The sequence below is a fragment of the Meleagris gallopavo genome, chromosome 10 (assembly GCF_905368555.1).
Source record: "Meleagris gallopavo chromosome 10, MGAL_WU_HG_1.1, whole genome shotgun sequence".
In the NCBI taxonomy this organism is placed as follows: domain Eukaryota; kingdom Metazoa; phylum Chordata; class Aves; order Galliformes; family Phasianidae; genus Meleagris; species Meleagris gallopavo.
This window is the reverse complement of record NC_139413.1, coordinates 11905491-11919546: the sequence shown is the minus strand read 5'-3', so window position 1 is coordinate 11919546 and position 14056 is coordinate 11905491. Positions and strand designations below refer to the sequence as shown.

Below are 14056 nucleotides of genomic sequence, written 5' to 3'. Positions count from 1 at the left end.
TTTTGGTTAATTATGAAAATACATCACCAAATGCAGTTGTCCTTTAAAATCATCATTTCATTGTACATATGCTGTGAACATATATCTACAGCAGATATCTAAAATAAATACACTGCATATGATTGAAAAATTATTTTATTTAAAAATACATTATACAGCAGAGTGTCTCTCTTTTTGTTTTCTCACTGCTGGTTCACAGAGATAATATGATAAATTTAACCCAAATATTTGACTGGGAAAGATCCTGAGAGAGAAAGAGACCAGTTACAAGTTGATGATATACAGTACAGTGGAAAAGAGTCATCTCTTTTAACATAAAAGAATCTCTTGGTAATCTTATAAATCAGATATTAAAAAAAGTAGATTTGCTACCATGCAAAAATGAGTGAGAATTTCTTTTAAATCTACACACAGAGATCATTAGTACCTTGGACCCTAAAAAGCTATACTAATAAGAGAAGGGTAGGTGTGCCTAGCATGGCGATACAAACTTTGGATCTACTACAATTTTGTAAACACAGTTGTAGCCTAATAAAGGTGGATTTTCAATCACCTAAGTAACACCAATGTTGCTAAGGGCTCTATTCTAGGACTTTTTTCCCTGCTGATATATTTCTTTATTCTCTAATTCTCAGCTTAGTACAATGACTTTGTGGGATACACCACTCTACTGCACTCAAAAAAGACTTGGCTTTGCCCTGCTTTCCAAGAAATATTTAGGTAGCTGCATTTAGTGAAAAGAGAAGTTAAAATGAAAATGCACAGATAACTATGCAGGAACGCAATAAAATTCGACATAGAAAAATATATATCCAATTCTACAGTTATGCTTTAAATATCTTCTACCAATGACTAATGCAGAGGAAATGCAGTGAATTATGGAAAACTTAAGGCCTAGAATTCTGTACTCGTTTCAAGGACCACACTGAACTTCTCTATCTTAAACGTGTCTATAGTGCTAGTGTTACAACTGCGGTTGCCAGAGGAAAACATTCTGGCAGTTAAGAGTATCTTCAGCATCTACAATACTTCACTATGAATAGTCAAGTGAGGCTGTCTTTTAAAGGGGAGGCTCAATTTGATTTTTCACAGTGATAACAGCGATATAAGAACATCACTTGAAGTCAAAGGAAAAAATCCTGTCAGCAATGCAGAGCCTGACAGAGGATTTTTTGCAAGAACATGGTCTGAAAAGGAAACAGGGATAGAGATGATTCCTAGAGATAAATTCTGCCTGTCTCGGTCACTCCAGTTGAAGTAAATTAATGCAGCCATTGCTTATTTTCCATAAATGCTCCAACAGGAGGGCAGAAACACACGTGCACTTTTCCTCATTATATCAGTGATCCTCTTCCTATCTTAGCACTCCATTCTCCCAGCATAATATCTGGGTGTACAACAAATATGAGAAGATGCAGGGCTCCTTCAGTAACTTGTTTAAATGTGATAGCAGGGCTTCCCATCAGATATGCTGAGCTAAGAATGGAGCCCTTAACCTCCAATGGGATAGCATTAGTAATAAAGAATATATCAATGATCAAAATTTCTATATAATTTTCATTTCTTTTAACCTAGATACATATATATCATTCAAGACATCCAAGAACTACAAATCAACAATTCAACTACAATTATGTCAGGAAAATATCCAAATAAATAAACTTTTAATTATGATACAATACTTATTACAGTAAAAATTGGCATTTTTTCTCTCTTCAAAAGCAGAAGCACCAGTTTTACATATAACATTGTTTGAATGATATCTTACATGGAATACAGCGTAATACAATGTGCAAACAGCATTTTCATACAGAAGGTAATATTTTTTCTAGTTTTTATACACTAAAACTGCCTCAAATGGAAACAAATTCATGCTGAATTAAAAATGCAGATTTTAAAAATCAATTTCAAATCAAAGTATGGAGTACTACTGGAATAGGTACATGAACCATTAAAAAACAACAAGAAGCCAAAATAGAGGGTAGTGTCAGATAAAGGTAATTAGTGCTTAGTTTGTCCCATTCCATCAAAAAGTAAACAGTTAATATTTTTGCTAGAAAGTAAAGTGACGCTCTAATATTTAAGAAATCTTCAAAATGTAGGTATCATTTTAACGATGTAAAAATCAAGTCAGAAAGAGGACTTTAAAAATTTCTTGATTTTGTTATACTGCAATTATCGTGAGTGGGCTGTGAAAAGAGATGAAGTCCAATGGAGTGAATATACCTCAGCATCAACATCATGTGACTTCTGCAAAGGCCGTGATGTGGTTCTACAAGTTAAAGGAAAAACAAAGAAATAAAAACCCAGAAACCACACATGTAGACATCAGTCACCACTGTGAAAACCGTAGCATCTTCTGTGCTAGTAACAGCCTCATGCCTGCCATGTATTGCAGGCAAATGTAAATAAAGCTGGTTTTCACTGTGCTCTCACTCAATTCCACAGCAAATTCTTGTCAAATGACTGTATATGTAACTATACTGAAGAAAGCACTAAAATGTAAGGGTTCAACAATATTTCAGTTTTATATGTATCTTTTAAATAATGCGAAAAATTGAACTCGCTGTAATTTTATTCCTCTCTTATTCACAGTTTAAAGCAAAATGCCTAGAAGTGGACAGTTTCTAGCAGGCTATAATATTCTGTTTTGGTGTTAAAACAATTTTAATGATGTATGTTTTTTAAAAAGATGAATTGTTCCCTGTGAGTTCAATGGCATAGAAGCAAGTAGTGACATGGGACAATTAAATGGCATTCAGCAGTTGAGAACTTGTGTTCCAAATTTGTTCTTCTGAATCACTAGTGTCCTCTTCACTTGCAATGCTAGCCTCCTGTTTCCTTCACCAGAACAATCCTTATGAACTCAAATGTGTCTCGGGATACTACACAGAACTCTATGCAGTAAACTGCAGAATCCTAGAGAACTCTTCTACTTTTTCTTGCTCTAACCTAAGCAAATGCCTCTGTTGACATTTCGGAGGAAGAAACTCGAATGTAATGGAGAAGGTCTGTGCCAGCTGAAGAGAAGGCAGGGACTAGGTAACTCCTAGAGAGCTGGATGCATCTCCATTTTCTTGCTTAAGGGATGTTGCTCTAAGTCCTTCAGCACTCCCTTACCACACACCATAGAAAGTGCTGGAGGGAAACACTAGCCACCACAGAAGTTTCTGTTTCTTAGTTCTTCTTTAAACTGCCTGGATATTAGTCTGCCAGTCTTCAAAGAGTCAGAGGAAAGAAAATGAACATCTTCAATTTTCACACTACAGAAAGGAATCTCTCCTCCTCGTGCTTTCCCATGGCCGTATGGGTTACAGGATGAGCATTTTTTTTCTTTCTTTTTTTTTTTTCTTCCTTTGTATACTAAGGATTTTAGCTCTAGCAATGTCCTTGCTGCATTTTGTGACAGTCTCAATAGGTGAGGAACACCAAACAATATGCATCTATCTACTTTTTCTTCCAAAACAGAACTTTTCTTTTTTAAAAGAAGCAGCAATGATTAAACCATAGCTAGCAGACATTTTTTAAAGTGTGAGGAAAGAAAACAATCAGTATGCAACTTCCTGTGAAAATGTTTTCAGTAAACAGTATTAGCCATTAGTCATTGTTTACAGATTTGGATTGTGAAGCATAAAAGCAAAGTTAGATTTCCTAATTGGAAAATAAAATACAAGCATTTCAAAGCATTTCAGTTGTCGGTCTGCTTTCAGCAGAGCAAAGAGGATGTGTTGGGCAACCTCAATGAGCCTGGAGTTACTGTGATGCTATTATTAAGTATTGCATTTTTCATTGTTTAGACCTGAAAATTATCCTGACAAGTCAGCATCAGACTAAAATTACTCTTCCTTTTTTTTTTAATAAACAAAATAATTGAAAAATGTGGAATTGAAGAAAAAATATGCTTTGATCATTATTTATTCTAATCAATTATTTCACTTCCAACTACACAATTCTCCTTTCTCTAAGTGGCACAGATTTTCCAGTGATGCAGAGAGCCAAGTAGTATTTCAAGTGCTATTAACTCAGGGTTTGGTAGCTATTACTTGAGAAAGGTGAATGTGGCATGCCCGCCAGCTATACCTCCAAAATGAGCAGGTCACCATCTTTGGAAGCATATGCAGAACGCAGAACAGAATCACACAGAAAAAAAATCCCCATTCCTCAGTAAATCCTCAGGAAGAAATGCTAAGCTCCCAGTTGGAGAGCAATTGATTTGGACTCTAGTGAAGACTCGTTGATTCATTTCCAATGGATTAAGCAAGATGATGCATAACTAGGTCAAAAGTAATGACTTTCTAATGGTGAGAATCACTGACACTGATTCATGCAACTGTCTGGGTATTCATGCCTTTTCATATGCTTATGCAAAACCATAAGCAAACTTTTCTGAGACAGTTCACACACACACACACACACACACAAAACAACCAATAAAGTATTCTTCCTTGAAAAATTTCAGTATGAGATACTAACCATCACCAGCCAAAGATTCACACAGGTGCAAGAGACAAGCCAAAAGCATGCACAAAACATTGGCTTCTCAACTCTGTGGGAACCTACAGCACTCAGAAGAAGAGCATGCTGAGGGTCTGCTTAGCAGATAGTTTCACAGACAGACATGTCGGATTTAGAATTGAAACATACAAATCGACAGCATCAGCTTGGTGTCAGCACTGCAAACAAAGCATGCCTCGTAACCATGCTGCCACACCACTAGTAGAAAAATAAAAGTCTAAAAGGCTTAGCCTTGAATGCAGGTTTCTGGGGGAAGATTATCCATATCTGTATATCTTCTGTTAAGATTTTAATTAATTTCTATTTACAAGCTATTCTAAAATGTTAAAGAATTGAAAAACAAAACCATAGTGAGTTTCTTACTGGTTTGCAACTTTCATAGTAAATATTTAATATTTTTAATCTGTTTTTTTTTTTTCTGTTGTGCACTCATTAATACGATTATAAATATTTGTAGCAGTCATCATCTTTAAGATTTTTCCAATTTCAAAAACAGGATTTTGAAAAATTGCCTGTAGTTCTACATACTATGGTGCTTATTAATTCAAAAAAATAGTACAGTAGTACTTCTGGCAAAAAGTAACTATAGATTAGTTACTGTAAAGATCTTCCTGCTCAGCGAAGCATACTTTGTGCTTTTGCTGAACAAGTCACATTTTTAGAAGAAAATAATGAATTCAAAGTGAAAGTCCTCTTCTAAAAGATTGCAGACCTGCACAGAACGCTGCCAGCACACTGCATCTGCCTCTGCTTTAAGTCCAGACACAAACACTTCAGTGCGCTCCTGCGCACATACGTTTATTGCCTTATGTGCAGGTGGTCTAAACAGTCCATTCCTGAGATCCAGGAGAAGAACCTAATGAGGCGTGCTTTGAGCAAGCTTTGTTGCAAGGGATCTTCTTGGTTGTTACTAACACTTTGATTCTTTAACACCTACAACATGCATATTTGGGGAGGTCACTCTTAATATATCGTTCCTTTTTCTATGTTTAAATACTATTCTATTTGAAAGTTAGATATTGTGATCACAGTTTGCATTCAAAAACAAATACTTCCTTTATAATCCCCTAATATAAACAGATTGAATCAGAAGAGTAGGATATGAATGCCAGTTGAAGTGTTTAACACTGGAACAAAATTGCTTAGAGTCTTTTTGTGTTGAGACAGTGTTGTACATTGTCTTCTTCAATATACTGTATTTTTAAAGAGAACCAATATGACCACAGAAATCAGAAAACCAGCCCACAAGTTCATGTCAGCACGTGGGCTCTAGTCAAGCTGTTCTGGAAACACATATGCACATACTAAAACACAGCCTGTATGGATATCTGTGTACTCTTGTGGATGTCAACACAATGGTATTTGGATACTTCTGAACTAAAATACCTTAGAGCAGCAGAATTAGACACAAGTCTTCTCCCCCATTCTCTCATAGCACAATGACCTAAAACATCTTTGTGTTTTGCATTCAGCCTGCGAGCTTGGTGACAAGGCATCAGCCTCACCAGAGAGCCTGGGGACCAGGTACAGGGATCAGCCATCCTGCGCACACAGTGCACCAGTGACAGACTCCTTAGTACCACAGAGATGAAGACCTCTGTATCTCATGATAAATCAAGGAGGAGTAAACTGAAAAAAAACATTATTTTTAAACACAGAAGGGAAAAATCTTCCTCAATCTTACAACACAATCAGAAATTTAAGAGGAATGCATGTCTATATCTATATTTGCTATTGTTAAAATGTTTCATTTCCACCGTTGTTCCAACAGAACAAATGTCAAACTCAACAAGACTTCTGAAACAATTAGCCCTAGCAGTTTCTGGTTATTGGTATGAGAGCCATCAAGAAGCTCACATTGAAAGAAATTCCAAATACTCACCATCATTAAAACCTGAAGTCATGCCTCAGAAAAATGGGGGAAAAAAAAAGAAAGAAAAAAAAAGGGCAAACTAAACCACCACTACCACAGCTGGCCGATCTGTGAAGGTAAAGACTGCAAACTACTTGTTTGCAATCTCAGTCAGCTAGAGAGCCAGTCCCACTAGTGAAATACAAGCAACCTCACTACAACAAAGAACTGCGTTTGGGGACATGGCTTGCACATTGCCAATAGAAGAAACAATGCAAAAGAATGCCAGGCAGAGCCAGGAGATGAATTCTGCTCAACACCTAAACAGAGCAGTGTGCAAATAATACTGAGCAGATGCATAGCCCTGATGATCAGACATAGAAAACATCCCATAGGAGATGAACTACAGTGCCTATCCTAACCCAACACTTTCTTCTAAAACCTCTACAACCTATTTCATCTACTGCCTCAGTTCTTCCTCAAATGCTCCATATTTCTTTTGTATTTGATTTTTCAAAGCTATACTATCTCCATAAAGTCTAGCAGAGTCAGCAGGCACTACAAGACATGTACCAGCCCTCTGTAAATCCTGCCCAATTTCAGGTGTCTTTGACCATGAAATAATAAGGTGCAACTGCCCCTCAAAAGAGGAAAAAAGTTTGTGAATGTATTGACTGAACTTCAAACTTTTCTGAGTGCCACCCAGAATATTCTTATTTCCCAGGAACTCTTGCAACAGGAAAAAAAAAGTAAAGAAAAAAGAAAAACCTTGACTGTGGTGGAAAATGGGCCTCCCATCTGTAGCAGTGCCAGCTGACTGAAACACAAATTGCCTTATAAGAGACAATGAAGGTCAGAGACAGAAGAGAAAAAGGAACAGATGGGTGAGTAATTAGGTCTCTTGGCTTTCACTCTTTTCATTAATTCTAAGGATGAATGTAGTTAAGGTGAAAGCAATGTCTGAAGTCTGCACTGCTGAGCCAGCTCTGGCAAGGTACTTCCAGGAGACACTCTGCAACTATGTTTTATTTGAGTGCATAAGATGTGGGTGCCTCTGCAGAACAACTTAATCATCTGCATACACTGCAACTGAGTAAGTGGCATGCAAACAGTGATCTACTCTTGTCATTAACCAGCAGAATATAAATTCAGAATGCTCCAAGTACACGTATTCCTGCTTAAGCGTACCTCATAGATGATTCCTGACCTCCTCCAGAACTCAGACAGTGATAGCACAGAGAGCATACCAAGCACATTCATTCTTCAGCAGGAAAACAACACTGCAACAGATGAGGTGCTTCCAGGTCTATTTGATGGATCACGTGCTTATTCATTTATGAGTGATTTTCAAACAAAATAGCAAAGAGAGAGGTCCCATCTGGTATGCATTTCTAATGAAGTTACTCTTTAGGGCAGCATCTTTGAATTGCTCACTCTCAAATGCCCGTATCATTGTTATTTTTAAATACTGGTAAGAGAGGAGCAGCTCTGTTCATCCCAGGACTGCCTTAGCCTGTGACTTCAGCCCTAACTTTGGTCAGTCTTAACTCTTAGTAGGTAATTTATGGTAGGCTAATATAGTATTAAAATAGCTAATAGTAGCTAATTTATGAAGTCTGTTTTTAATATTGGCACAAAAGCTCTCAGACTGAGAATAGAGAAAAACAAATATAAAATAAGCCAAATAGGACTGCTTATGAATTCAGACTCTATAACTAGAACAACACCAGTTGAGAAGCAGCAAAAAGTAATTTGCACATGGTCTTTTACCAGAGTAGGTAAAAGACAAGTACACACAAATCATCTAGCGCCTCTCTCTAGAGGAAAATAAAGAACAAAAATAAGAATACAGTTAAAAAGCAAAGACCAACTTATGAATTCTTGAAGTGATGGTAGTTAATTGAGAAGGCTCAGTTTAGACCCTACTTCCACATAAGTTATTATTCCTAGTGCCTTTTATTTTACAGGTTCTGGCTTCTGTACAAACCTTTAGACCAGACATTTAAACAAATAAACAAACACCTCACCACTTGCAGCACTCAGATAAAAGCAGATTTTTCATCAATTATTTGCTAATTCCAGTTCAAGATTTCTGTAATCCGAAATACTGCACATAACCATCCTCCCATTTCATCTTCTTGGTCTGGAGAGAACAAAGACTTTGCAACAGAAGGAAAGATGAATCCATACACTAAGATCTCATCAGCTATAACACCTTGCTGGCACTTCCCTCCCTGATTTAAGTGGGAAGTCCCATGACAGCAAACAGCTACTCTCCACTATCACAGGAGCCAAGAGAGTTCAGAGGGAAAAACTCCCATTCATATAATAGAGTTCTGGGAAGTTCACAAACATTATTTCTGCCTCCCTCCCATTGCTTTCCCCACATCATGTCATCTTTCCTAGGCCTAGTATTTGAAATAGAAAACAGTTTGTCATGGATGAGAAAGTGTCAAATTAGGTACAAACAGTAAGTTAACATTAGGTTTTAATCCTCAGGATAAAAATAAAATAAATTTCAGCAGCCAAACACTCGAGCTCTAGAGCAGAATTTGCTGAGAATGTATACTTTTGATCTATGATGGCTTTTGAGCTACACAAACAGTTTTTATTGTAGGAAAGCCTAGCACATAAATAAGACATGCTTATTAATATGGTATGTCCTAAGCCAACTGATATCTTGTTTTGTTTTGACATTTTACAGAGAGTTTACTAAATGGATTATTTTGAAGATACACATTCATCATCTAAATGCTTGTTCTTGTTCGAGCAAATGATACTGTGACCTCCTTATGACAAAACATCAGTAGAAGTAGCTTAGACACATTTGGTTCAAAAAGACATGTTGGATTATTCTGAAAAGAAATCTTTCCCTCCAAGCAAATAAATAAAAAACCTATTTCTGGCAGCAATTCTCAGTAAAAGACAACTTCTGTCCATTTCAAGTGACAAGTACAGACTAGGAAGTGGCTAAAAACATTTATTCTTACAATTGATCAGAGAAAATGTCAGCAGTAACATGGATTTAAAGAATGCCATAGAAACATACTTTTGGTAACCTAAAATGTTTAGGGTTGTTTACTATCTTCAAGCATGGGTATAATAAAAGAGATTTTAATAAGTAATGACGGAAAGTGATTATAAATTTACACTGCTCTAAAACTTTGTTTGTAGCTCTAACTTTACTTCTGGTAAAAATGCCTGAAATGTATTCTTTATTTGGATATTATCTTTTTTCAGTGACTGCTTGCTCTTAGTATTATTTAGACAGAACCTTGCCTAACACTTGCATCATTTTTGCAAAGCCAGTTTTTTTTTACTACTAGAAACAAAACCAAAACATTTAATCACACAGCAGTAGTTACTCGTGCCCAAGAGACTACTGCTAGCATGTTGAAGTACAAAATCACATTTTTTTATAATATTTTTAAGAAAATGAGATATTACCTTTTCTAAAGGGCTTTCTACTCGAGGTATGCTGATCATGGGCATCTGGGCCAGATTATCTGTATGAGAATGTTCATGTTCTGGCTGACGTCCCCTGAAATTATTTACCACGCAAACAACCTAGAAGGATTAGAAGATAAACAGAATTGCTAAGGAACAACTGAGCTTTGATCCTGACACCCACAATTAGGCGGAACTGACACTAGCTTTAGTCACTGCTTACAGCAAAAATATACAAATGTGAAGTTCATGTTTTATAGGAAACAATTAATATTACAAAACAAAAGATTTTTAAGCAGTTTTTTTTATATGTGCATCATCCAAGAACAAGAAATCTCTCTTATCTAGAAGCAAATCCATTACCCAATCTAAACAATATAATACTAATTATCATCAGTGTCGTGAATTGATGCCACAGAAGCAGAGAATCAGGGGCTGGACAGGACCTCTAGAAATCATCCTGCAGGTTCCCTACAGCAGGTCACACAGGTTGGCATCCGGGGGGTTTTGAATATCTCCAAAGAAAAAGTTCCACAAGCTCTCTAGGCAACCTGTTCCAGTGTTCCATCACCCTCAGAGTAAAGAAGACTTATTTCAGTTTGGGTCCATTATCCTCGTCCTGTCACGAGGCAGCACCAGAAAGAGCCTGGCCCCATCCAATTGACTGCATCTTTCTGATATTTATCAGCATTGATAAGATCCCCACTGTTCTCTTCTGCAGGCTGAACAGCCCCAGGACTCAGTCTTTCCTTATGAGGGAGTGATGTCCAGGGTATGTATGAAATATGTGGCAATCCTATGCTCCTACACAGGGCTAACGCCATGTAAGTTTTGACCGGCAAAGAATTTCTCAAGCAGAGTAAGAAAGGGAGGACGAGAAGGCAAGGATTGTCCCCAGGTTTGAACTAAACTCTAAACTTGCTCAGGGCAGCAGCAGTGTAGCAGTGAGACTCACACAGGCATTTAGGAAAGTGACGTGCAACATTCTTTTGCTTGGGAAGGGGGCTCTACTAATTCAGACACTCAACTAAGGCAGTTTTTTTCCAATTATATTGTCTTTAAAACACAACTAAATTTGATGCCATTCTACTTAGAGAATTTTATGCTGCACACATCAAAAAATATAAGAAAAAGTTCTGGAACAGACTTCATGTCTACTCTCTTTTCTTTCATGACTTTAGGGGCAAAAACATAATACAAAAAACTTAGGAGCACACAACCAAATACTACACCAGGACACCTTGTGTGGAAAGGAACGTTTGGAAACACAAGCAAGTATGTTTTAAAGGAGACTAAAAACTGCCTTCACATTTATCAGATAAGTGAAAAAGTCCAGCTCAGCTATGCCTGTGCAAGCTTGAGATTTAAGATCTTGAGAACCCAGAATCAATATCAAAAGTATTTTCACAGGGAAAAAAATCAGTTATTTTTAGTACTAATACAAACTGCCAGGCAGACAAACTTAGAGACAGTAAACAGCAATGATTACATTATGCTGCAGTTTTACACTGAAGTTATTGGTGAAGGTGATTAATACATTAGTGGCAGCTTTCTGACGCAGAAACTGGTCATTAATAACTGGGACTATAGATTCAGTACTGGAACAAAACTCCAGAAAAATGAGAAGACTAAACAGGAATTTTTGACTGGATAAAATGGAATTTCAATTTAAACTTGAATTAATATGAAAAAAAAAAAAAAAAAAAAAAGAAAAATCAGAGTGGGCTACTTGAAAGCCAGAAAATAAATGCTACTCATTCTTTGATCAGTGTAGGCATCCCTCTACTGCATGTAATACTTTAAAATATGAATAGTTATTATTCTAAGAAATATGTACTTGTTTAATGTGGGGCTTAATGTAAAATAAATTAGTGGATGAAGCTCTACAGTTTGGTTTATAAGGGAATCAAAATAGATAATTTGATCTTTTTTTTTTTTTTTTGACATTTCTGAGTGTACATAAATATACCTAAAGAAATTGATAATTAAAAAATAGAAACACTCGTGGACATTTGTCTGAAAAGTCAAGTCTACCAACATGGGCTAGGAAATGCTAACTAATATATTGATATTTTTCAAAGAATAAAGTGACAAATACACACTTACCAAAAATACTGCTATAGATATTCCAATTATAAATCCTGCTATTACATCTGACCAGTGATTTCGATACTCTGCTACTCTGTTGATTCCAGTAAGGAAAGCCAAGCACATTAGGCCCAAACACAGAACAGGTTTTGCAAGCCTTGTTCCTCTGGCTTTTACCGTGCTGGTGATATACATCTGAAAATCAGAAAAGAAGCAAGTTTAATACCAATGTATAATACATCCCACTAACCGGTGAACAGAATATTAGAGAAATATTAGAAGTTTAAATAGACGATGCATCTTGGGGTTTGTATTTATTTATTTATTTGACAACCCTATCATATCAAGCTATTTATTTATGCAGAAATGTAAATAGAGGGACTAATTTTTCACTGCCTAGTGTTGGCAGTGATAGAAAAAATCCTATCCTGACAGGGGCTACATCAGACCCTTAGTTTTATTAGCAAATGCCTTTCTTCCTCACATGCAGCTTCTCCATGTGATTAGCTTGATACTTATCAAAATTCAGTGAAAATTGAACCAGATGTCAATATCTGCTTTTAAAAATGAAATGCAGCACTTTCAACCAGTGCTTAAACAATACATCCCCATACTTCACAGAGGCTATCTGAGGATATTTAGTACCAATTCCCCACAGTAACAAAACCAATCCTAGTGTATGAGCTTTTTTATACATCCTCTGAGAAACTGAGATCTCTACCTCTGCCCTGCTTGCAGTCTTATGTTCTACAAGTACTGCTGGATTAAATGCAGTGCCTGGAGGTACAGCAGCTCTTTTGCCCCAAGGTCAGGTGCATTAAAGAGCAGGGTCTGAGCCAGTGCTTTCCAAGCTCTGACAGGCCAATGGAGGAAATGAATTTCAAAACTCTGAACTTCCATTCTCTTGTTTATATTCAATGTTGACATTAAGGCTGCTTTAAAGTTCCACCCTGTAAAATAACACTTCAACTAAATAGGCTTTTGAGGAAAATTAGTATTTACATTCCGCAGCATCTGCAGCTAACCCAGTGAAGTCCTTAAGCTTCATGTTTAGGTAAAGTACTATAGTTCAAAAAATGAAGAACTAAAGTTTCACATATCTCTCCTTTCCTCTCACTAGTTAATTTAAGACACAGTATTTCTCCCATTGCTCTCCCACTGCTTTTACCATTGCTCCTTACAGTTTAGCAAACTCTTCTCAGTGAGTTATATGGAATACTGACCAGATGACTTCAAATCTCACTTCCACTGTTTTAGCCCCACTTTTTTTTTTTTTTTTTTCAAGCTACAGAGCAGCCTGTGCTGAGTTACTCAGCAGCTCTCTGTTTCACTGTCCTTCCAGATACTACCACCATTACACTCATTAATGCTGTATATTAGAACACCTGGTGCTCAAGAAAACATTTTGAATAGGCAGCAAGATCATCAAATCTCACATACTGTTTGGGTGAAGATGACACAAGAACTTGGCAGTAGGCTATCCTGCATGAAATCCTGTTTTAGGGTAAGCAAAATCAAAATGATTACTGAGAAGGAAAAATCAACTGATAAGAAATTGTTAGTTTATTTCAGGTAGGTAGTAGCAATGTGTTTCAGTTATCTATAACAACTAGTCATCACCTAAGATGATGACCTAAATTTTTATGAAGTTAAAATGCATTGCAATGCAAATACTAGTAATTGATTCTTCAGTATTTCAGTTAAACTTCAACATTTTTAATACAAAACTAAACTGAAGAGTACTGCAGAAAATTCTCTGAACCACTTTTTAGAGTCAAGCTCATCCTTCAAATCCTTATTTAGACAAAGCACTCAGCAAGCAGAAACAACTGCAGAAACTCCTGCTTCTGGTGACTAACAAAGACTCCCATGTGCCAAGTCCCTTCCTATATACATAGTCAAGATTGCCATGTTCAGTTCATTATTAACAATAATCAGAGGGTTCTGACAGCACAGATTACTTTTTTATTTTTTCTTTAAAAAACAGCCATCAAGATGCTAAGGACTGTATTCCACTAAAAAGTCAAGAGAAGTACAGCAAAACTTCTGGAAAAATGTAGCCTATACACTTGCAAAGCTCTGCATAAGAAACAGAATTCTGCAAGTCAGGACTTACAGACATCCACTTCTAAACTTACAGCTCAAGTACTATAC

The 14056-nt window shown here is 36.6% G+C and overlaps 1 protein-coding gene across 4 annotated transcripts in view; it reads right to left on the bottom strand.

The window, feature by feature from the left end:
• Positions 1-14056, bottom strand: part of PLPPR5 (phospholipid phosphatase related 5) — a 203121-nt gene that overhangs the window by 36877 nt on the left and 152188 nt on the right. For 3 of the 4 annotated variants that reach the window (XM_085232183.1, XM_085232182.1, XM_085232181.1), the window contains 3 exons: positions 11921-12097; positions 9815-9934; positions 120-2272 (listed from right to left, as the gene is read on the bottom strand). In XM_085232183.1, the coding sequence (XP_085088309.1) occupies positions 2240-2272; positions 9815-9934; positions 11921-12097 (330 nt within the window). In that variant the 3' untranslated portion in view covers positions 120-2239. Of the gene's footprint in view, positions 1-119; positions 2273-9814; positions 9935-11920; positions 12098-14056 lie in introns of those variants that run through there. The other variant, XM_085232184.1, reaches the window with a different exon arrangement.